The sequence below is a fragment of the Herpailurus yagouaroundi genome, unplaced genomic scaffold (assembly GCF_014898765.1).
Source record: "Herpailurus yagouaroundi ecotype Mexico unplaced genomic scaffold, PumYag 197, whole genome shotgun sequence".
In the NCBI taxonomy this organism is placed as follows: Eukaryota; Metazoa; Chordata; class Mammalia; order Carnivora; family Felidae; genus Herpailurus; species Herpailurus yagouaroundi.
The window spans coordinates 24869016-24892402 of NW_024412428.1; the positions used below are offsets into that span (position 1 = coordinate 24869016).

The 23387-nt window shown below is 41.5% G+C and overlaps 1 protein-coding gene across 2 annotated transcripts in view; it reads right to left on the reverse strand.

Annotated features, from left to right (window-relative positions):
* Positions 1–3109: 3109 nt before the first annotated feature.
* Positions 3110–23387, reverse strand: part of COG3 (component of oligomeric golgi complex 3) — a 71810-nt gene continuing 51532 nt past the window's right edge. For both annotated transcript variants that reach the window (XM_040448483.1, XM_040448482.1), the window contains exons 18-23: positions 20427–20515; positions 20183–20317; positions 15156–15231; positions 10984–11111; positions 9598–9696; positions 3110–5057 (exon numbers count right to left, since the gene is read on the reverse strand). In XM_040448483.1, the coding sequence (XP_040304417.1) occupies positions 5028–5057; positions 9598–9696; positions 10984–11111; positions 15156–15231; positions 20183–20317; positions 20427–20515 (557 nt within the window). In that variant the 3' untranslated portion in view covers positions 3110–5027. The remainder of the gene's footprint in view (positions 5058–9597; positions 9697–10983; positions 11112–15155; positions 15232–20182; positions 20318–20426; positions 20516–23387) is intronic.

Genomic DNA, 23387 nt, shown 5'->3' on the forward strand with positions numbered 1-23387 from the left:
GTGTGTGTGTGTGTGTGTGTGTGTGTGTGTGTGTGTGTGTGATTCCCCTTTTTTATACGAGCACCTGGTGTGTGTGTGTGTGTGTGTGTGTTTCCCCTTTTTTATACGAGCACCTGGGCTTCTAATGGGTCCTCGGCGCGGCTGGAGCACCTGGCGCGGGTGTGTGTGTGTGTGTGTGTGTGTGTGTGTGTGTGTGTGTTTCCCTTTTTTATATGAGCACCTGGGCTTCTAGTGGGTCCTCGGCGCGGCTGGAGCACCTGGCGGGGTGTGTGTGTGTGTGTGTGTTTCCCCTTTTTTATACGAGCACCTGGCAGGTGTGTGTGTGTGTGTGTGTGTGTGTGTGTATGATTCCCCTTTTTTATACGAGCACCTGGAGGGGGTGTGTGTGTGTGTGTGTGTGTGTTTCCCCTTTTTTATATGAGCACCTGGCGGGTGTGTGTGTGATTCCCCTTTTTTATAGGGACACCAGTCACACTGGATGAGCGGCCTGATCTACTCGGGTATGGCCTCATCTTGACTAACCACGTCTACAACAACCCTATTTCCAAATAAGGTCCCGTTTCCAGTCCTACTGGGGGGGTAGGACTTCAACACAGGAATGTAGGGGGAGAGGGACACAATTCAACCGGTGACACACTCTCTGCCTCCCCCCCGGGCTCCTCCCAGACCCTCACCTTCCAGAGAGGGCAAATTCTGACTTACTATCATTTTATCTTCAGTGACTTGCGGGGGGAAAGGTACTTCCCTGGGAAATGAAAATGAACTGAGTTGGTCCGTTTATGCACACCAACCCGCTCGGTTACACACAAGGGTCTCCTCACGAGTACCGTAAGGGGTGCGCGCACGCCCCAAGGCAAATGGAGCCTCGTGCGCTCCCCACAAAATTACAAATTCGGTAACTAATGAGGTCGTGCAACAGACACACACTGAGCACCCGCCGTGTGCTCAGGGTCCAAAGAGAAAAGAACAGGTTGTCTGCCCCCAGGGGGATTACCCTGCGGGCATCAGAGCAGCAGGCAAGAGCAAAACAGCGTAACCGTTCCTTTGTGGCGGAGCACAGCAAAGCAGAGTCCCCTGGGTGAGAGGGACGGGGTCACAGAAGGAAGGGGGAGTGGCGGTGGGGGCACACGCTGGGGGCCCACGGGAGAGCTGACAGCCTGTGCAGGGACCTGGGGAGAGTGGGCATCTGGGGCAGACCCGAATAGAGCACGTGGAGACATGGTGGGGTGGTATCTTTCCTTGGCTGTCCAACCTCCAGCCTCTACCGAAGGAAATCCCCACTTGTGAGTGGCTCTGGGGGGCAGCCGCGCCCTGCCTCCCACTACAGAAGCTTTGTGAACAGGGTTGCATCAGTCAGGGTCCAGGCGGGACACAAGCCACACCGGTAATCTGAATGATCTGAACGGAGAAAATGTAGTATAAAGGATTAACCAGCTGACGCTAAACGAGAACCCAAAGAGAACTCAGAAAAGCAGGAAGAGCAGATGCAAGGCCCGGGTTCCCACCCCCTCCCTGCCTCCGCTCCCCTCTCTGCAGAGGAGCCCAGCAGCGAACCAAGAACCTGGAGGGGCCCCCACCAGCACCAAGGGGGAGGCTGGCCGCCCCCGTTGGCTGGTGGGGAATTTCACCGCAGTGCCGGGAGCTGCACGCTTCCTACTTGGAGACCAAGAAAGCTCAAGAAATCTCCCGAGAGAGCGAGCACCGCCAGCCTCCCAAGCACTGCCACTGCCTCAGCTCCGTGTAGACGGAAGATAACACACCAGAAACAGGAGGCCCCTTCCCCTGGGAAGGCTAACCCTGCACCCGCTGGCAAAGGAGGAATGTTCTCAGGGTCCAGCTCCCGAGTCTAAAAGAGGGGCCAGGGGCGCTTGGGTGGCTCAGTCGGTTAAGCGCCCGGCTTCAGCTCAGGTCACGATCTCGCGGTCCGGGGGTTCGAGCCCCGCATCAGGCTCTGGGCTGATGGCTCAGAGCCTGGAGCCTGCTTCCGATTCTGTGTCTCCCTCTCTCTCTGCCCCTCCCCAGTTCATGCTCCGTCTCTCTCTGTCCCAAAAATAAATAAACGTTAAAAAAATTAAAATAAAATAAAATAAAAATAAAAATAAAAAAATAAAAGAGGGGCCAAAAAAAGGTGGATGTGGAGGTGAGAGGCAATAAATCAGTAAGAACTGGGACAGAGAGACACTGTCGTCCCGAGCTTGCCCAAGAGGAAGCAGCTGTGACGACGCCCAGTCCAGGACCCTACCACTGCCGTGGGCTGGACCAGCTCCTTCGGCTTTGAAAAAAAAAACCTGTAGATCTGTGATGTTTCCGGTTCCTGTCCCTCTGGCCCTCCAGCCTCTGGTCTGTCCGAGTCCCCCATCTCCTTCCAACAGAGCCCTTTCCTGCCCAAGCGAGACAGCGGCATCTTCTGTGCGCGCCCTCAAGGAGCGGGCAGATCTGGAGGAAGGGTAGGGAGGAGGCGAGGCCAGCTGGACAGAGGCGCAGAAGACAGACAAGGCCATCAGAAGACAGACAAGCTAGTGGAGCCACCACCAGGAACAGGCGCTCCAGGGAGGGAGCAATGAAGTCCCTCTCTTCCGAGAAGCAACATTCTCTCACCAACGTACCTCTCTGAAAACTAAGGTTGACTATTCTTTCTTGTAACCTGATAAACAGCAGAGGGGAATCTAAAGATACGGGGTTGTTAAGCCAGCGGCAAAATACAGACTTTTTACTGCTACTTCAAGAACACTAAATTTCAACACGACTACTTGTGCTGATGGTATTCAGGAAATTGGCAGTTTTGCAAACAAAGAAAAAAATTATCTTTCAACTGATGAAACATATTAAGATGCTTCAAAAATGTCTTTCCACAATAATTATCTTACTAAAAGATCGACACAGTATAAGTAAACTGAGGAAATCTGAAGAGATTGGTGGAGCGTACCAATGTCAATATTCTGCTTGTGATAATGCGTTCTACCTTCACACGATGTTCCCGTTGGGAGAAACTTCTCCCACTACTATTTCTCATAACTGCATGTGAATCACAAGCTACCTTACTAAAAACTTCAATCGAAAAATATTTTTAAAAAGAATCCATGCACATTACAGACATGTAAGGACAAAGTAGGAAGCAAAAATCTTTATTTTTAAAAAAATTCACATTTATTAAAAACAGCGATTTCTAGCCAAATAATATAAAGCATTTTAAATTAATTATTTGAAAGTATGTACACTCTTTGTATAAGTAAACACTTGAAACTGTACAGATTTAAACAAATATTCATTTAGCAAACAAGTTGGATCGCTACCACCTACTTAGCACTTTGTAAGATGTTCGAGTGTTTCAGGAATAAAAGATTCAAAACACAAGAATGAGTGCCATCAAATATTTTTATCCTTAAGTAGAACACAACTTGTTCTGTACATCAGATTAAATCAGTCACAGTAATGTACAATAATCATGCCCTCATTTCTTTGGAAAGGTTATTAAAAAATCAAATGTACATATAATACAGAAAACGGGATATTTTACAGTTTATTTCATTAGACACGTATTTAAAATAGTAAGTGGAAGTAAATATAATCTTCCTGCATCATTCATTTCATGTCGAAGAATGAATATGGACCCTCTTCACCTCTTTCCTTCCCAAAATAGACTGCTAAGCTCTATCAAGCCACATTCGTCACCAATTTAAACAGAGGTGAAAAACAAGTGACCTGTTTAAAATGACAGACATCGGGATATGCAACCTATGTACACACTGCGAGTCTGCTTGCAGGGGATGAGAAATGCCCTACGGTCCTGCAGAATGAGGTCTGCTGGCTACATTCCAGAACCCTCATCAGTGTTCTACTCCTAGATAGTGTTTGAATAATTCCCAACTCCTCCTGAACCAAAAAGCAGCCTATCCAATCAGGAAACGGTTTTCAGTAGGAAGACTCAGAGATGTGCATAATTTATGTGATGATCCCCGACAGAGTACGGGAGATGTCAAGGGGTGGGCCACCTTCTTCCTCCTGGTCTCGGTTAGTAGAACGTTTCCTGCTGTAGCAGGGCTAGAGGCCCACCGGCCTGGGGCCCAGCACAGCCAATGAACGGATGCACGGGACACGGAGGTGTTCACTTTTCCAAGAGCTACTAAAACCGAAGGCAGTGCACAGAAAGCCGGTGACCCTAACCTTCGTGCACGAGACGCACTATTCATCAGGTTTCCTTCTCTCCCCGACGTGCCGGGTTTAAGCCACCTTAATTGGTACTTCCCACTCGCAAACACAGACTATTGCACCGTGAAGATTCTCATTAAAGATACGGCACATCTCTATTGTAGGGAGGCGCCAGGCCCTGCTTTTGAACGTTTCTGCACCTAAGCAGCTCGAGGAGTACAGACACTGGGACCTTACACGGAGTCCTTGCATCTTGAAACTACCTCACATCAAACACGCAGAAAAGATAACACCCCAAATTCCCAAGAAAGCAGAGTGTGTTCTCAGATGCATCCAATCTACCTCAAACTAAACTTCAAAGTGATAGGAGAAACATTACATTAAATAGAGTGTAGAAATGAGATTTCTGGAAGTAAAAAAAATAGCCTCTGTGGAATGTTCAGTGGCTCAAAGTGTTGCAGTGTTTCAGGCTTTAACAAACCTTACTCTTAGAAGCTTTCTAATTAACTGTATTTCTATAAGGTTCTTCTTCGCGCCCCTTACTGTAACCGATTTTCATTGCACGTCGTTTACTAAGAACCATTTCACTGCGTGCCCACCACAGCTACCCCGAAAAACTCCCGTTTCTCGTGACCATTTAAAGAAGGCAGTTCTCACGCGCCTATATCAATCTTTGGCATCGTGGTGCTTTTAAAAGGGAAACACCAATCTTTCCAACACTCTGCTTATTTTTCATTCTGTAGTCAGCACTGAGCAGCGCACCTGCGTGGTTCTCGGGGACATTCCCACAGACAGTTCCTCGGTGTCCTGCAGGCTGTCAGACTTCCCAGCCCGCTCCAACCGGACAGACAGCGGCACGCACGGCCCGCCGGGCCTGGTTATTTAGAAACGGACAGTAGAAGGTTCAGCTGGAAAGCAAAGCGAAAGGCTATGTTAGTTCTGCTGTCGAACATCACACTCGAAAACGTTGCTCAGATCCTCAAATCAGAAGGAGAGGAAAAACAAACAAAAACACAAGAATGAGAGAAAAAGCCTCAGAGTTTTAAGAAGCCAAACGAACGCGGCCGGACCCACAATGCCGTTCTGATTTCTAAAGCAGCCGCGGGGCAGCGGGCTTTGTGGTGGCCTGTGAAGGGTCACCGAATCAAACTTATTTAGAATCCAATGAAAATGACAAGGAAAAAAAAAAAAAACCCTACATCCTAACCCTGACAAGGGATAGAAATAAATCTAATCAGTTTCACCTTTTTCTGGGCAGAGTGTATTGTGGGAAGCGCTGTGTATAAGCTGAATTTTGTGAGTGACTATTTTGAATGCATAAGAACAGGCCTGAGGAGTGAATTTCAGCTCACACGCGAACTCTGCCTGACCCCTGGAGCACCCTGCCCACCCGGTAAAGGAGGGCGTGACACGGAGCAGCCCCCAAGGACAACCAGAGAAACCGACACGCCGTGGGGCGAGGCAGGGGGACTGCAGTCTGCACAGGGACAATCTGTCAGCCGGGCGAGAAGACTTGCAGTTACATGAACTCGGCAAGGAACCCTTCCACACAGGACAAACTGTTTCAGTAATCAAAATAATTGTCCCTTAATCTCTTCTATAAACTTGCACTTCCGGTGAGAGGGATGCAAAATAACCTCTGTGTTTTTCCTGCCAAAAATACAAAACCTCAATCTAATCATGACGGAACAGACAACACCAAATAAAGGGATATTAACTGGCCTGTCATGGTCAACAAAGCCAAAAAGGGGCACTTGGGTGGCTCAGTCGGTTAAGCATCTGACTGGCTCAGGTCATGATCTCATGGTTCATGAGTTCGAGCCCCACTTTGGGTGAGCCCCCCTTCTCTCTCTCTCTCTGCCCTTGCTCACTTGCGCCCTCTCTCTCACACAAAAAAATAAACACACGCACACACGCACACACGCACACACGCACACACGCACACACACACACAAAGCCCAAAAGGCTGAAGAGCTGCTCCAGGTTAAAAGAAACTAAAGAGAAGTGACACCTGAAAGCAACATCTAGGCTGGACCCCAGACCAGGAGAGACGTACCTATAAAGGACATTACTGGGACAACTGAAGAAATCTGATTATGGACTGTCGATTAGATAATAGTATCAATGTTGTATTTCCTATTTTGATCACTGCGTGGGGGTAGGGTCAAAGAATTCCTTGTTCTTGGGAAATACACAACCATTTCCAAGTAAAGGAGCACAGTGTCTCCCAACTTCCTCTCAAATTGCTTAAAAGAGGGGTGAAGTGGGAGGGGAAGGGAAAAAACTAAAGATAAAGCAAATGGAGGAAAATGTAAACAACTGGGTAAAGTTCCTTATTACCAATATTACCATAAGGAATATTACCTTATTCCTAGAAGTTTGAAATTACAACAAAAAAAAGTTGCCCCCCAAAAATCTGTGTGCTATATATTAGATCTTAAGTAAACGGGCCACAAACATTCCATTTACAGGGAATTTTTTTTTTTTTTTAAGTAACCTCTACACCCAACATGGGGCTTGAACTCATGACTCCAAAAACCAAGAGTCAGTCGTACACTCTAGCAACTGAGCCGGCGAGGTGCCCCCCAACGGGTGACGGTAAGCCAGAGGGTTCCCTCCAGCAACAATCCAAGACTCTGGTTCCTACCTTGTGCGTGACTCAGCCAAGCTACTTAACCTTTCAGGACCACGGCTTCTTCATCAATAAAATGGGGCAAATATAGGGGAGTCAAGTGAAGATCAAATAAGATAATATATATCAAATGCTTAGAATAGTGCTTGGCAGCAGTCAGTAATATCAGCTATTATTATTATTTATTATTATTTTTATCTAGAAAAGGTTAATGGTTCTGAAAGAGGATCCAGGCACAGGATGATGGGTCTCTCTCTATCAGTGTTTTTCAAACGGTAGGTGGCGACCTACTGGTATCTCATGAAACCAATGTAGCAGTTCATCAAGAGAACACTGAACAAAGGCAGAGCAAAGCAACTGAGTTGTCCCTAAGAGTGATTATCTACCACAGAACTTTTAAGTTACAAACATACACATACACTAATGTGTGCATCCTGCCTGCAGGAGTCTAGTGGGAGCGCAGAGTCTGCATGTTTCTGGCAAGCCCCACCTGGCTACCCCACACCCACATTCACGCCGCTGGACACAACTGGAGGAAAACCAGTCAACCATGCTGAATGGTCTCTCTTGGATCCTTAACCACGGAACTCAAATGAGCCTGCCTCCTCCCTTTTAATGATGACCCTGCTTCCCGTTTCACTCACAGACATGAAGCCATCAGATAAGAGCTTCTATGAGGTCCTATCCTGTCCACCACCTCCCACGTGTGCCCAAACACTCAGCTGTCTTTCCTTTCACGACCGAACACCCCATACCTATGAACTAACAAAGGCTCCACCCTCCAAGTTCCGTCCCCCACTTCGCCACTCAAGGGCATTTTTTCCAGCATCATTTTCTCCCTCTCTCTGGATCCTCATGAATATACAAACGTGCATTTTCCCCCATCTTTAAAAGAAAAAAAAAAAAAAAAAAAAGGAAAGATAATCCAGTAACAAATAATAATATTTATTTATAAGGTAAAGGAAGGAAAAGCTGGAGGGGACTGAAAGGAAAGCAGGACGTCTCCAATTCTACCTTATTCTAGAATTCTGACTTGGGAACCATGTAAGTAGTTTATATAATAAAAACACAAAATTAAATCAAAGTGGTGGAAAAAACCTAACTCTATATATATATATATATATATATATATATATATATATATATATCAAAGTAGTAGGTATAATCACACAGCACATAATTACTTCAAACGACTTATAAAAGAAGTATTTTAACTAAAATCCTGGAACCATAGACTCAGCTTTTTAAAATATGACCCATCTATCCATATAAAGGAATATATAAAGCCATAAAAAGAATAAAGTTCTGATACATGCTAAAACATGGAAGACTCTTAAAAACATTCTGGTAAGAGGAAGAAGCCAGTCCTAACAGGAAACATGCCGTATGATTCCATTTAATGAAATATACAGAATGGGCAAACCCACAGAGACAAAAAGTAAATTATAGAAGGTGGAGGAAGAGGGAATCTGCTAATGGGTATGAGGTTTCTTTTGGGAGGGCATGAAAATGTTCTGGAATTAGATAGTGGTGATGATTGTACAACTTAGTGAATATACTAAAAGCCAATGAACTGTCCACTTTAAAAGGGTGCATTTTATGGCATAGGAGTTCTATCTCAATTTTTAAAAGACCCCATTTCTCCTCCAGCTACAACTTTTCTCTCCCAACGTGTTAAAACCCCCTGAAAGACTCACCCACACTCACTGCCTGCAGTCCTTCCCCCAACTCTCCACCCACTCTGATTAGGTTCCCACAGCTTCTAGTCCTTACACCTATAAAACCTGTAAGCTATACCAAACTTAAAACCAGAAATAAAATACCCTCCTTAGGACCAGCCTACTCTAATACATAACACATGCTCAGTACAAACTAGCTGGCTAAACTGAATACATGAATAATAGTAAACACAGACTGAGCTCTATATTCAGTTCTTTAAACTTAGAAGTGTTTCATTCTCTCTCCCTAACATCGAATCCCTAAAATAACTTTTTTTCATTTGAAATGTGGGCCTCATTTCATGCATACTTCAAATAAAATTATTTAAAAACTTAAATAGCATTATTTGAATTTTCACAAACAGTTCATTCATGTTAAACACAGCAACTTTCAATATCAGAAAGGATTAAACGGCAAAATTATAAAGCCATCACCAAAAAACTGAGACAGCAACTCAAAGTTTGAATTCCTGCTCATCAGAATAAAACAATGTACAATTTTTACTTTTTTGGGACAGAGAGCAAGCATGCACGGGGGAGGGGCGGGGGGGAGAGAGAGAGAGAGAGAGAGAGAGAGAGGGAGAGAATCTTAAGCAGGCTCCATACCCAGCATGGAGCCCGTCGTGGGGCTCAGTCTCCTATCCATGAGATCATGACCTGAGCCAAAATCAAGAGTCGGACACTTAACTGACTGAGCCACCCCAGGTACTCCAGTAATGTATAATTTTTTTAATTAAAATTAAAAACATAGTTACTCAAAGACATTATCTATTCAAGTAAAACAACCAAGAAGGAATAAAAGTAACAAGGATCAAAAAAAAAAATTTTTTTTTTGAAAAGGGGCGCCTGGGTGGCTCAGTTGGTTGAGCACCCGACTTCGGCTCAGGTCATGATCTCATAGTTCATGAGTTCGAGACCCGCGTTGGGCTCTGTGCTGACAGCTCAGAGCCTGGAGCTTGCTTCCGATCCTGTGTCTCCCTCTCTCCCCCACTCCACCAGCCTCTCCCCCACTCTCACTTTGTCTCACTGTCTCTCAAAAATAAATAAATGTAAAAAAAAAAAAAAAAAAGTAACAAGGATCTTCTGATGATGGATTACCTGTTCCATAGAAGGACAAGCAATGATCTGGGTATCTTCAGGGCTAAAATCTTCCTTCAGCAAAACATGGAATTTCTGGAAAACTTGCTGAATATTATTCTTAGAAAGAAGAAGAGGCAATCATATTAAATGAGTCACCGGAAACATGTGGTTGTCCTGAACACGAAGCACCAAGAATGTTAAATCTTTTTAAGTTTTCATTTAAATTCTAGTTAACATACAGTGTGATATTAGTTTCAAGTGTTCTGTATAGTGAGTCAACACTTCCATAAACACATACTGCTCATCATGACAACTGTACTCGTTAATCACCATCACCTATTTCACCCGCCTGCCTCCTCTCTGCTAACTATCAGTTTGTTCTCTACAGTTATGTGTCTGTTCCTTGGTCTGCCTCTCTCTAAGAATGCTAAATCTTTTTTTTTTTTAATATTTATTTATTTTGAGAGAGAGCATGCAAGCAGAGGAGGGACAGGGATAGAGGGAGAGAATCCCAAGCAGGCCCTGCACTGTCAGTGCAGAGCCCGATGTGGGGCTCAAACTCACAAACCATGAGATCATGATTTGAGCTGAAATCAACAGTCATACACTTAACCCACTGAGCCACCCAGGCAATCCTCCAAGAATGCTAAATCTTAATGATATTAGCCAAACAGTGGAGGAAATGTATCTTTCATCAGATTACCAAAGACATATAATTTGTACTTAATAATTCACATGCTAGCACAACCTAAGACTTATCAGAATACACTCCCTGGAAAAACTAAACTCTAGTAATCCCTGTCCCCACCCCCCCCCCCCCCCCCGGGGCCCCCCCCCCTCCCCGAGAACAGTTAAGAGCCCCCAGCAGCAATTTCTCACACAAAAGATAATAAAGTTTCCAGATACATAGAATGTACTTTAAACATCAACCAATGCTTCGGGAAAGATGTGAGCTCAACACAGAACTGGAAGTTATGAGCACTAAATTTGCTCTGACATTTAATCCCTGGGCGGCCACTGCAAGCCATTTATTTCCACTACTCACCAGTAAAATGAAGCATAATTCCTGAAATGGTGCTTTCTCAAGTATTGGGCTGCATTCAATGTTAGGGTCTGATGACTTTTTTTTTTTTTTTTTTTTTTTTTTTTACTAATTTGTACTTCAAGGTCAAAAGTATCTTGTTGCCATAGGTAACATAAAGAACTTAAAACAAAGGGGTGGGGAGGATATAATCAGGCAGGTGCTGGCTTGTAAGCCCTTCAAGAATCACAGTGATTATTAATCAACTTTCCTAGAATCGTATACCAACATTTTTAAATTTCACAGGAAGAAGAAAATAGTAGACACGGCAAGAAGCCTTGAAGAGACTGGCCAACATTCAAATAAAATATCACAATACTCACCCTAACAGGTTTAAACAAGATGAACTCTGTATCTTTATTGGACAGGTACAACGACATACTTCTCAAGGTCAGAGGCAGCTTCGCTTTTATTGTCTTGTAGGCACTTGCTACAAGCTCACAGACCTTTGCTGGAAAGAATGGACCTTGTTAGTATGACAAAGAAAAAGGGAAGAAACACTTCCATTTTCATTCAGAGGAATAAAGGGAGAGGGAAAACGGCCAAAGAAAAGATCTCTATGTGCCCCCCAATTTTCTTTCACGCTCCCTATCTATCAAGTTCAATTACAAGCCCTATAAACATTCACTACGTATCTGCTATATACAAAATTCTACTTCCAAAGGCTGGGGCAGCAAAAGAATTCCCCCAATACCCTTCAGGACACTTATCGGGGCTATAATAGTGTTCCTTTGGAATTCCTAGGTGACAGTTAAGATAAAGGAAAAAATTATTTGCAGAGAGACACTAGGAAGAATTCCTTATGAATGAGCTTACTCATTTACAGAACTGACTCACAGTACGAGATGCTCTCTTGTCTTGTGAGATCATCCCAACAATATCCACACATATTTAATGGTAACTAAAAACCCATCTGTTACATTCATATACTGTATTATCAGAAAGGGTACAGAATTCCAGAAGACTGTAACTGACATAATTACATAGCCCACTGTATAGTGTCTGAAAAGAAATACAAATGAAAAAGAAGAATAGTAATCTGTATGAGGTGATTTAAAAGAGGAAACTACCTAGAAAGCTGTAAAGGAAAAGAATGATTAATAATTTCAAAGATGTTCAATTTCACTCCTGATTAAAGAAATGTGTATTAAAACAATGGATGGGGCACATGGGTGGCTGAGTCAGTTAAGCATCCAATTCTTGATTTTGGCTCAAGTCATGATCCCATGGTTTATGGGATCAAACCCCCACCCACCCTATGCTAAGCATGTAGCCTGGTTGGGACTCTCTCTCTCTCTCTCTCTCTCTCTCTCTCTCTGCCCCTCCCTGGCATGCAGACACTCTCCCTCTCTCGCTCTCGCTCTCAAAAACAAACAAACAAGCAAAAAACAATGGAGATATTTTTGGACTGGTAAAAATTACTAAGACTGCGAATATCCACATTTGGTTAAGGGTGTGCAGAAACAGGCCTTCTAGTCCACCGCCCCTGGAGTATATAAATTGGTTCAACCTCTCTAGAGGATATTAGGCAAGGTCTAGCAAAACCGAAAATACACATATACTCTATTGCTTAACACTGCCACTACTAGAAACTTACCTTACGAATATACTTACGAAATACCGAAATACATGTGTACAGGGACATTTATAAAAGAATGGGTGGGGAAAAAAATACTACATACAGTATCTATTAATAGAATTATCAAACTGTGCTACAGTGATGCATTCCACACATCCATCAAATAGGATGCACAGAGCTGGATGTGGCCGTATACAAAGGGCTCCAAGATACAGAATAAGTTAAAAAAAACGGGGGGGGGGAATATAAGTATAATCTTATGTTTACAACATTTGTAAAGTCCGTATATGCTGGTACATATATAATAACTGGGGGAAAGAGACTATAGTGGTTACCTTTGAGAGGACTAGCTTGGAGGTGGAAAACAGAATTACTTTTCGTTTTATATACTTCTTAATAGCTCAATTTTTATATCATATTCAACTTTTTTTTTTTAATTGAAGGTGGTAGAACGGGGTAAGAAAGTATCAAGGCTCTCGAGAAGAAAGAACAAACAATCCGGGAATTGCTTATTTTTCATAGAACAGATGAACGCTCCTACAGGGCACTTAATTCCATGGGCTCTGGTCCTGTCCTAACACACTTCAAGAATCCTTAAGTCAGTTTTCAGAGCCCTTGGTAACCAAATGGTGGGTGTGAGGCCACCCATAGAGCCCTCTAATTCCTATGAAGGTGTATTTCTCAGAGTAAGTTAACAAACTGGCATCCTAATTTATAACCCAATCTCCTTTGAGTCTATCATGAAATAATCCCCAGAAACCTGATCAAGTCTGCATGAACCAGTCACCTTGGGTGTCCAGGGCCCCAGACAGGTCCCTCGATTGTTCTTGAGGCTCCCACCCCAAAAGGGCGAACATCTCTCTGCCATTTAAAAGTGGACTTCTGGTCATACAGGTGAAGAAGAAGCAACTCCACAGCTCCATGCGGCTACACGGGACCGAGGATACGACCAGGCAAACCTGAGTGCCACTGCTGTATCTGCCAAACGTCCTCCCTCATGACGACAGGAAGTGGGTTCATGACAAAAGAGCAAGCCCCACTGCAACCTGTCCTCCTGTCAGCTTCCTTCTGTCCACTCCTGTTTTACTAATGACTGTGTTAGTAATGCTTCAGAGCACGGCAGGCCTGACACTGGGAGCTCCACTAAGATTCCGCTGGAGAAAATGACAGCCCTGTTTTGAGTGAGAGAGAATCTTTCCAAAGAGGAAAGAAAAATATATTAATTACACATCAAGTCCCTGGGCTTGGACGTATTAAATACACCTATACCTGTCTGTTAGATTCTACCTCTTTCAAAAATAGCTCTTGCACCCCCAAGAGCTTCATTTGTATAAACGTTCAAAATAAAATCAGCTATTTCTAAATAAGTCCTGTAAGTGACTGAAACCTTGAGCCACAGTCCCAATTAATCCAAGGGTGGTGAGAACTCCTTCCGGAACTGTGCTGACTTACGGAGTGACCAGTCTGATCCTGACTGTGAGGGGCCAGGACAGGTGGCTACCACCACAGCCAACTCCGATTAGAATGTCCAGTGTTACAGTAAAAGAATCTCGTTTTCTGTCTTCTGACAGAACGTGCTACCGCACCAAGTATGATCTCTGTCCGCTGGTAACATAATGAAGATTTCAATCTCACACGTGATACAAAGGTTTCAAATAATGAAGACAGTAAAACATTCACTGTCTCCATCACAATGAGCAAAAAGCCTAAAACAGTCACAAAGTTTATCTGCAATAAAGCAAATCAAGGCAAACCTATATAACATCATCAAAGTTCATGGGACAAAGTTTTGAAATAAAATCCTGTCTTCCATTCAAACACAAGTGATAACTCTGTACATTTACAAATTCTCCTGTGAGATACTCAGCTTCTCCTTCAGCTTCTTAGTTCTGGTTCAACTTCAAATTAACCTGAGGCATTAATAAGAATAACTGAAAATGTTTAGAATGGCCTCAGCTCTTTTCCCCAAAAGAAATAAATACCTGACAAACATTAACATTCTTTGGATATTGAAAAACAACTGTATTAAAGACCTAACACCAGTCAATTTTTTATGGATGCTAAACCTGAATTTGGATCTGTCTCACTCTGAGCAAAAAGCTGCCCCACCAACTCAGATACAGCCTGTCCGTAATTAAAAACAATATATTTTTTTTCCATTTTGCCCTTTTTGGTTTCAAAAAATCTCTATCATGATATGGGCCAGAGAATGGCGAAAAATACTAATCTACCAAAACGCTTCATTCCAGTTTAAACGACAACTTAAAATGCCACAAAACAAACCAAAAGTAACCCACAATGTCATGATTTTAAATGTCTGAGGGCTAACTCTAAAGACAAAAAAAATTTTTTAAAAATCCCTCTGGCACAAAAAAAATTTACATTTAGGGAAGAGTAAGACTGGAACATCTCAAGCATCATCTGCCAATCAGACAACGATATCGTCTGCCAATTCCCCGCAAACACAATTTTTATAACTTTTCTCGAACACTCTAAAATGTTAACAAACAGAGGAAGTAACCTGCATAAAATGTGAAACAAAGTAATGACCCAGCACTTCTTCCTTTACTACTTGAGAACAGCAGCGCCCCCTCCGTAATCTCGGACCACCACACACAGAACTTTGATCAGAGCTCTAGCACAATGAAAAGCAGGTGTACAGAATCAAAGTGTTTCCATCAAAGCCACGTTTCATTTTTAACTCGCGTATGTGTATTTCTTAATTCTTCTTTCCTTGGAATGCTTTTTGAAATGCAGGTAGTGTTGGCCCATTAAGACCTGTCAGCTCCAAACTACATCCTGCTCAACACAAACCACAGGAGGAGCAGGAAACCAACTCGAAGCTGTCAGAGACCATATAAATGCAAATTAATCAACATCCCAAAAAAGAAATCCCAAATAGTAAAATGTGAATACCTGGCTGGGCCCAAGGCTGCTGTGAAAGAGTATACTTGGGTCCTCCCTGACTGGCCATCGTCTTTAATGCTGAAACCTGGCGGATGAGACAAAAAGAAAAATGTCACCACTCTTGAAGGACACACACCACCATCTGAACCTATTAAAACGTAATGATAGTCAAAGGTGTAATCCTAAAAACTGCATCATAACGCATAATCCTTTCAACTAATAACACATTTTAAAAATTCTTTTGTGATTTTAAAGGCCTATGCTGTCTTGACTTTGTCCTGAACACCAATGTCCTGAGCATTTTACAGAAGGCAAAACTGAGGACCCAGGGAACTATGAACACAAAACAGGTCTTTTTTTAAGTGGATTACATTCACATTAAATTATTACCGTATGCTGTTAGAAGAGTGTCACCCCAGCAGGACAAAATCTCCTTCACATACCTAGAAATGCTATTTTTACTTTATCACAGGCAGAGAGAATGTTACGAAAACAAATAGGACTTGATTTCAAGTAGCCTCAAAAGGCACACTCTACCAACCAGTGTTACAGGTAGATTTGGATGCCCGCCTTTTAGTCGTCTCCCTTTTCATTGCTCAGCCATCAGTACAGAGAAGCAAACCAAAAAAGTACATCTGGCCGCTTAGGCAAGTCTGTTCTTAAGATGGGAAATTATGGTGGGGCTAAGGCATAGCTGGGGAAGGTGAAGGACAAAAACCGCATAAAACATTTTTATTAATGGACTGTTAGGTGCCTGTGGTCCAGGCTGTGACCTTGGCCTCACTGCAGTCTCAGCAGAAAAATGTGAGAGCCAAGTCTTTCGAATAAAGAGGGCCACAAAAATATTTAGGCAGAAGATGGGCACAGACAGGACACAACGTTAACTCCGATCCAAGCTCACACTCCTGACCACTCCAGGCCTTTGCTCATGCTGCTGGGTGTATAAAATCACCCCTTTCCTATGTCACTCAATTCCTCTCTGTATCTAATTTTTATGGTGAGCTGCAGCTTTTAAAAACAAATCACATATAGGATTATAGATGAGACAATGCTAAAAGAGAAACATGTTCATGTTCAGTATATATTATCCAAAATATTTCCCAACATAAATATGTAAACATGTTCACGAGTCTACATTTATAAAAATAGGAAGACGGTGCTTGGACATCTTTTTTTTCCCCCACTTAACTCTAAATTCTGGACATTTTCTGTGTCCAACAGTTAGGTTTTAATAGTAATGACTTCCTATTATTCCACTGATTATTCGTGAAGTTAATCAATTTCATAATGACATAAATGCTATAGGTTTAGACTGTATTAATTATTTTTATATTAAAAAGCAACACGAGCTTGTATCCCCATCTCTGTTGTCTAGGTAATATACTTATCTTTAGGTCAAAGTGCAAAGAGCCTTTTCTTCAAAAGTCTTCCCCAATTAACCCTATCTTGTCCAAAATCCCTACGAGATGAACACAGACCCATCACTGTCCCATGATGACACTGCTATACACTTCATCATGTTTACATATTTTCTATCTTAATTTCACATTGGGTTATATAACTCCTTGAGAACAAAAATTAAATTTATAGGTCAAATTCTGTCACATGCACTACAATCAGAAAAAAATTTAAACTTAAAGTGTTGCTGCAGAAATTAATAATACTTCAGAGACAATATTAAGAATAAACTCACAACACTTCAGTAAATTGCTTGAAAGAAAAATGAATATTGCCAAATACAATATTTTTAGCATAAACTGGTCCCACCAGGGGGAAACACCTTTAGCGTAGTTATAAACTGGAAATGTACTTCCTTTAAAATGCTTTCATTTGGATTTTTGCTAAAGGAAAACCTGATCTTCACATTTGTCATATTTTATTATAACATTTCTGCAGCATTTACAGAGTCTATTACAGAAATGATCTTCTGGTCCTCATAATACCCTTAAGCAGGGAAGAGGGATACAACAGCCATATCTCTGCTTGCAGACAAGAGAAAAGCAATGCTTGGAGAAACTACCTTGCTACCATTTCACTCAGGAGGTGGCAGAAGGGGGTCTAGAGAGAGCTCAGCTTTCCTGAGTCAAAATTCTAGGCTCTCTATTATACCCATGACCAGTTCAACCCCTACTTAAAGGTTTGTTGCAAGCAATGTTCAGTACAATGGAATTCTAAAACAATAAGAAAAAGTATCATTTTTGAGTTGGACAGAAGATATCTGATCCAAATTGTTTTCATATGAACTTCTGTCTCCAACACTCAGAACAGTATTACATTCCCTTAAAGGTCACTCAAATAGTTACAGAAAAAGTTATTTTTCAAGGAGCCAAGAAATAGGGCAATAGAACATATATGTTCTTCTAGCATTTTTTTTTTCTCAAGAAACTTCATTAATTGTACCAAAAAAATCAGGGAGGATGTTTACACCAATCAGATTAAGAGTCTGTAGAAATGTTTGTCTTATGTATGTTGGGTCACTCTGCAAAACTTTAGTTTCTCAATCTGTGAAATGAAGATGTTTTACTTCCTCTAGGTGCCAGGAAGGTATTGAGAATTAATGAAAACAAAGCATCTCAACAAGCAGACCCAAGGAAGAAGCTGTCTAAACAAAAAGGCCAATTTACAGCAGATGACAGGGAACCAGAATCATACCCAAGTCTGTAGGCTCAAAAACAAGTCTTCAGACAGCCTAAGAATGTTCTCTCCACTCACACAGTTTGTTTTATTATGCAAACCCATATATATTTTAAAAACCAGTCCAAACTTAAAAACAAGCTGAGAACATTTTGTCAATGAGGCTTACACCCAAATGGTAAAATACGGAGACCTACAAGCATACATCCAAATCAGAGATGAAATACGGTTTCCTTTCTGCACCTACGGATGCTGCTTTTCTTGCAATCATTCATCAAGGTACAATCACTGGCTGCCTTATAAAATGCCAACTATAATAAAAGAGGCACAAGATTCTGCACTTGCAGATCTACCCTTAAAGAAAATCATTTTAAAGTTTTAAAATCATTTATTCTGCCTCTGCTATTCTAGTAACATTCACCAGATAAGAAGTGAAAAATGTTTGGTCCACAAATTCGAAGAAGCAATGTCTTAAATGATCACATTTATCTGTGTAACTCGAGGGCTTCCGCTGTATGCCTGTGCGTGTGTACATCTTTGTCTCTGACTCACTCCACTCCAACAGGATGGGGGAAGAGACCTGAATTTGGAATAAGATAAATAAAAGGGATGCTCAGTCCTCTGAGCTGTAGTATCTACTAAATATTCTGATGGAGTCTGAAGAGCAGTGAGGGACCGAGGTTGACAAAAGATAATGAGGCAACAGTGAATGATGTGAGCAAGGGCAACGCTGAGACTGAGCATGGGGGATGGGACTGACTTCTCAGTGATGTCCAGAGGCAGGGCCTTTCCCTCTCCAATCCCTCCACGAGTAGTGCATTTTAAAAGAGGTGTCCCCGCTATAGATGTGTAGCATGTTCATGAACAACCATTATATGATTCAGGCTTAGAACACATGTTTTCTACATAAAACCTCTCTCTTTTTTTTTTAAAGATTTTATTTTCATGTAATCTCTACACCCAGCTTGGGACTCGAACACACAACCCCAAGATCAAGAGTCGCACGCTCCACCGACTAGGCCAGCCAGGCACCCCATAAACCTCTAATTTAAAAAAAAAATGTTCAATGGGCACTGAGGAGGGCACCTGTTGGGATGAGCACTGGTGTTGTACGGAAACCAATTTGACAATAAGTTACATTAAAAAAATAAAAATAAAAAATGTTCATAGTGCCCAGAGCCTTCCAAAATGCACAATTACAGTTATACCAGATTTACCAAACCTATACTAACTCACTTAGACAGCCACATCAGTGAATTTATATTCTTTTGACTTCTACAAAGACTGCTTTTCCAGAAAAACCCTTTAATCCTAGATTTCATTATAATCCACTTGCTTATGTCAGAAGATTCATTCTGCTGCTCTTTTATTGCAGAATACTCACCTACAATATTTCCCATCAGTATTAACATGGATACTCTCCCAAAAATAAAAACACATATAAGGGTACAATCTACACACATAAGGACAATTTCAGCAAAAACTATAATGACTTGCCTGTAAATAACAAAGTATCAATACTTGTGCCATTTTTTAAAATTCAAAACCCAGTAAGAAACATTTCTACCACCCTCCTTTTAAATTTATGTGGTGGGGGAAAAACACACATACTCCAAATACTTAACATGAATGGACTGAAATCCAGTAAACATGTACCATATGCCAATGATAAACAAAAGAGTAGCTTGACTGCTTTAACATTTCTGTATTTGCTTTTTTGGTATTTATTATTATTTTTAAAAACAAATACCTTCTGACTTTCAAATGAAAGTCACAGGCCTCAAGCATAGTAGCGTTGATGGCCCCAGCAAAAAAAATTTACTCACAGACAATTCACTTAGTTGACTCCTGGTCCTTTCAAAGATACGTCTGTCTCCCCAGTATGGACTTAGGTAAGTATATTTGAGATGAAAGGCTGTCATATTTTAATTCTTTTTATAACGTCCTCCAATACATGTCCAGACAGACAGCAGACGCTTAATAAATGAAAGCTAATTTCAAGGCTTTTTTAAGCATTTTTATGAAGTCCTTCGTAACCGTACTCAAGTATTAAAACAAAATGAAACAACAATGACAAAAAACCCCGATTAGGTCGAAACAGGAAAGTCAAAATAGCCATAATCTTATTTTTTCATTGCTAGCCTTAGCCAGCTGATGGATTTCGGCTAGGAGTCAATATTTGCACTCTTTCTCTTAAAAACCAAAAACTGTGTAAGCGTATCTAAAAGTCCAAACCAAAAAGCTTCCGTAATAGGAAACACGGTGATTTCCCAGACGGAATCATTAAGATTTGGGCTTACTAGTTGCTGTCTCCTGCCAGAGTTTTCACAAGAGAGTAATTCAAAAGGAAATCGAAGGAAGAATTCAAAATTACTTTAGCAAATATGCACCAAGGTCTCTACCTTTGTCATGAACTCCTCCAGCTGCTCTACAAACTGCTTGGTCTGCTGCTGAATAAACTGCTCACAGGCCGATTTCAGATGACGGTCTACATCTTTTTTAGAGTCAAGATAATGTTCTCTTATCTCAGGAGTACCCTTAAAAAGAAGATGACAATTTCCTCCTGTTTTTATGTGCCTAGAAATGACCAGACGTGTAAAGAATGCCCTTTATCTCCCGCCACCAATGAAACAGACTCCTTCTCACCTCCAACAAGAACTCTATCAAGGCGTTGTTGCTATTCAGCCTAAAAAATCTTGGGACAGTCATAGGGTTCAGGATTTTAAACGCTGCATCTGCGAAACAAAATTACTCATCCCGTGAACACGTACAGTTTTAAGAGAAAAGCCGAGTTACGGTTTCAGTGTGTTAATATACACCGGTTCTCTGTTACCACAAAGCAAGAGAAGTTTCATTTCTACCAACTCACCACCATGGATGGAGTAGCATGAGATCAGCGGCAACCACAGCTACAGTACCCACCACACAGTTATTTTCCACAAGTCGGACTTGGGACATGACTATTGATCTCAATTACTCATTTACAGAAAAAAAAAAAAAGAAAAGAAAAATGATAAATGGTAATTGATACCTTAAAATTTCACTGCTTTACTTTTAGGGTGCTAAACAGGTTTTTCAAAAAAAAAAAAAAAAAATTCATATACTTACCCAGCTTCGTTTGTCAGGATCCTGCCTGGCACAGAAATTTATTCATTTGAAAAGCAGAGTGAATAAACTCATGTGTCAGCCAGAAAGAAAACACCAAAAGGACATATTTACCCCTCAACCTCCAGACTAACTAGAATCTACACAAAGCACTAACTGAGGTCTCATTGATGTTCAAATGCAATAAGATACAGTGTTAGTCATGAGAGGTTAGAGGTTTAAAGAGAGCAAGTATTCTTAAGTGACAGTCAGAAAAGACATTTCTTCGCTTTGCCACACGGCAGAAAGCAGAGCACGAAATGTTTCTAACCCTGGTTTTTACCAGTACGCACACAGGGGTACTACTGCCTGCACCCTGATCTGACTGAAAAAGGCCTCTTTGTCACGCTCAGCACTGAGAGTAAAGCTTTGGTAAATGGCTCTTTGTTTCTGCTGTCTTTTCTACCAGATAACCTAAAAGACTGTGATAAATAGAATCAAATCAGTTTTGTAGGATTACACAGGCTTTATAATGTTTTAGGGAAAACATACTTTAAACCAGCATTTGCTGGGGCGCCTGGGTGGCTCAGTCGGTTAAGCATCTGACTTCAGCTCAGGTCATGATCTCACGATTCGTGAGTTCGAGCCCCGCATCAGGCTCTGGGCTGACAGCTCAGAGCCGGGAGCCTGCTTCAGATTCTGTGTCTCCCTCTCTCTCTGCCCCACCCCCCCACTTACACTCTGTCTCCCTCTCTCAAAAATAAATAAACGTTAAAATAAAGAAATAAATAAATAACAGTATTTGCCAAAATCTTAGGGCATTTCATTTTCTCACACTTCAATGGGTCTATACTAGAACTAACGAAGCAGCAACAAATATGCATTAGAAATTAAGTGAAAGACTATAAAAGATTAAGTTTTAAAAAATTAAAAATTAAATAAAAAAAGAATTAGAAATTAAGTGAAAGAAAGTAGATCAGCCCTACTTTATCCCATCACTTAAAAACAGTTAAGGACCAGCAGCCCTTGGCACCCTTCAAGGTTAGAACACTATTCCCATGCCTCTCACTGAAAGGACAGAAGGGAATCAACTAGACTGGTTAGGGGATGGGAGCCTCTGATGAGAATAAGCTCTAAAAAAATTATTCATCTTATAAAAGCCAAAATCCAGGAAACCTGGCTGCTGTTTAAAATAAAATTTAAAAACCAAAAAACAAAAAAACAGGGGCACCTGGGTGGCTCAGTCCGTTAAGCGTCCAACTTCAGCTCAGGCCATGATCTCACGGTTCGTGGGTTCGAGCCCCACATCGGGCTCTGTGCTGACAGCTCAGAGCCTGGAGCCTGCTTCGGATTCTGTGTCTCCCTTGCCTTCTGCCCCTCCCCTGCTCATGCTCTGTGTGCATCTCTCTCTCTCTCAAAAATAAATAAATATTTTTAAAAATTATAAAAATAAATAAATCACAAAGTATATAAATAACACAGAGGCTTACTATTCAAATTCCAACAGAACCAAAAGGTATTTTCTGTGGTGAAAAGGAGAGAGCACTAGGAAAAGAAAGAGTAAACTGTTCTAACATGGCTCATGATGAGACCACTTTGGTTCTCAGGTGAGTTAAGTCAAGCCCACTATTTTTATAAGCGCAGTCATTAGGGAACTAAAAACCAGCTGCCTGTGCAAATCCTGTATTTGGAGTTCTCCTGAACCACAGAGTACAGGAAATCATCTGAGTAACTATTTTCTCAATTCCCCCAATACTCAAGAGAGAGATTCATTATGTAAACAATGGCTTAAGGCATTGGAGCTTAATTCTCTTGGAAATGGTTAAGAAAAGATAAAATTTAGATAAATTTGTATGTAGGGGAAACTAGGGATATTCTTAGTACCGTATATCTTGAACCACTTAAGATCAACATCTTAGAAAATAACTATTTTGATCTTTTAGAAAGGAGCTCTGTTAATCCAGTCAGAGACAAATCATTAGGATGGATGAATCATCTTTCCCAAAATGATTCAATGTCTATTAACAATTCAAAACTCCTATCCACATAATTATTTAACAACTAGCTGATTTAATAATACCAATTAGGCTTATTTATGCATCTAAAGCTTATAAAGCACTTTAACATACATTTTCATGCTTAATGATCTCAATAACCTCGTGAAGTTATCATGACAAGTTGATTCTGCTCATTTTCCCTGGGACAGAAAAGCTAAAGCCCCCATCCAAGATCACACAAGAGCCAGGAAATGATGGGCCAGACACAGAACCCAATTCTTTCAGACTCTTAGATAAGTACTCCTCCATTTTACCCAGCTGGCTTCCTGAATTTTCATGAACTGACAAACTCTACTCAGTGTTTAAAATCACTCCAATTAGCTGGCACTGTAAGTAGCTGTTACACTGATTTTTCATTTTTTCACTGGTTATGGTAATATGTAGCAGAGTCAAAGAGAAGTAACGCTATATTACAAACTGAACTGCTCAGATACAGTTCCCTTCATAAGGAAAATATAGCAAGTTA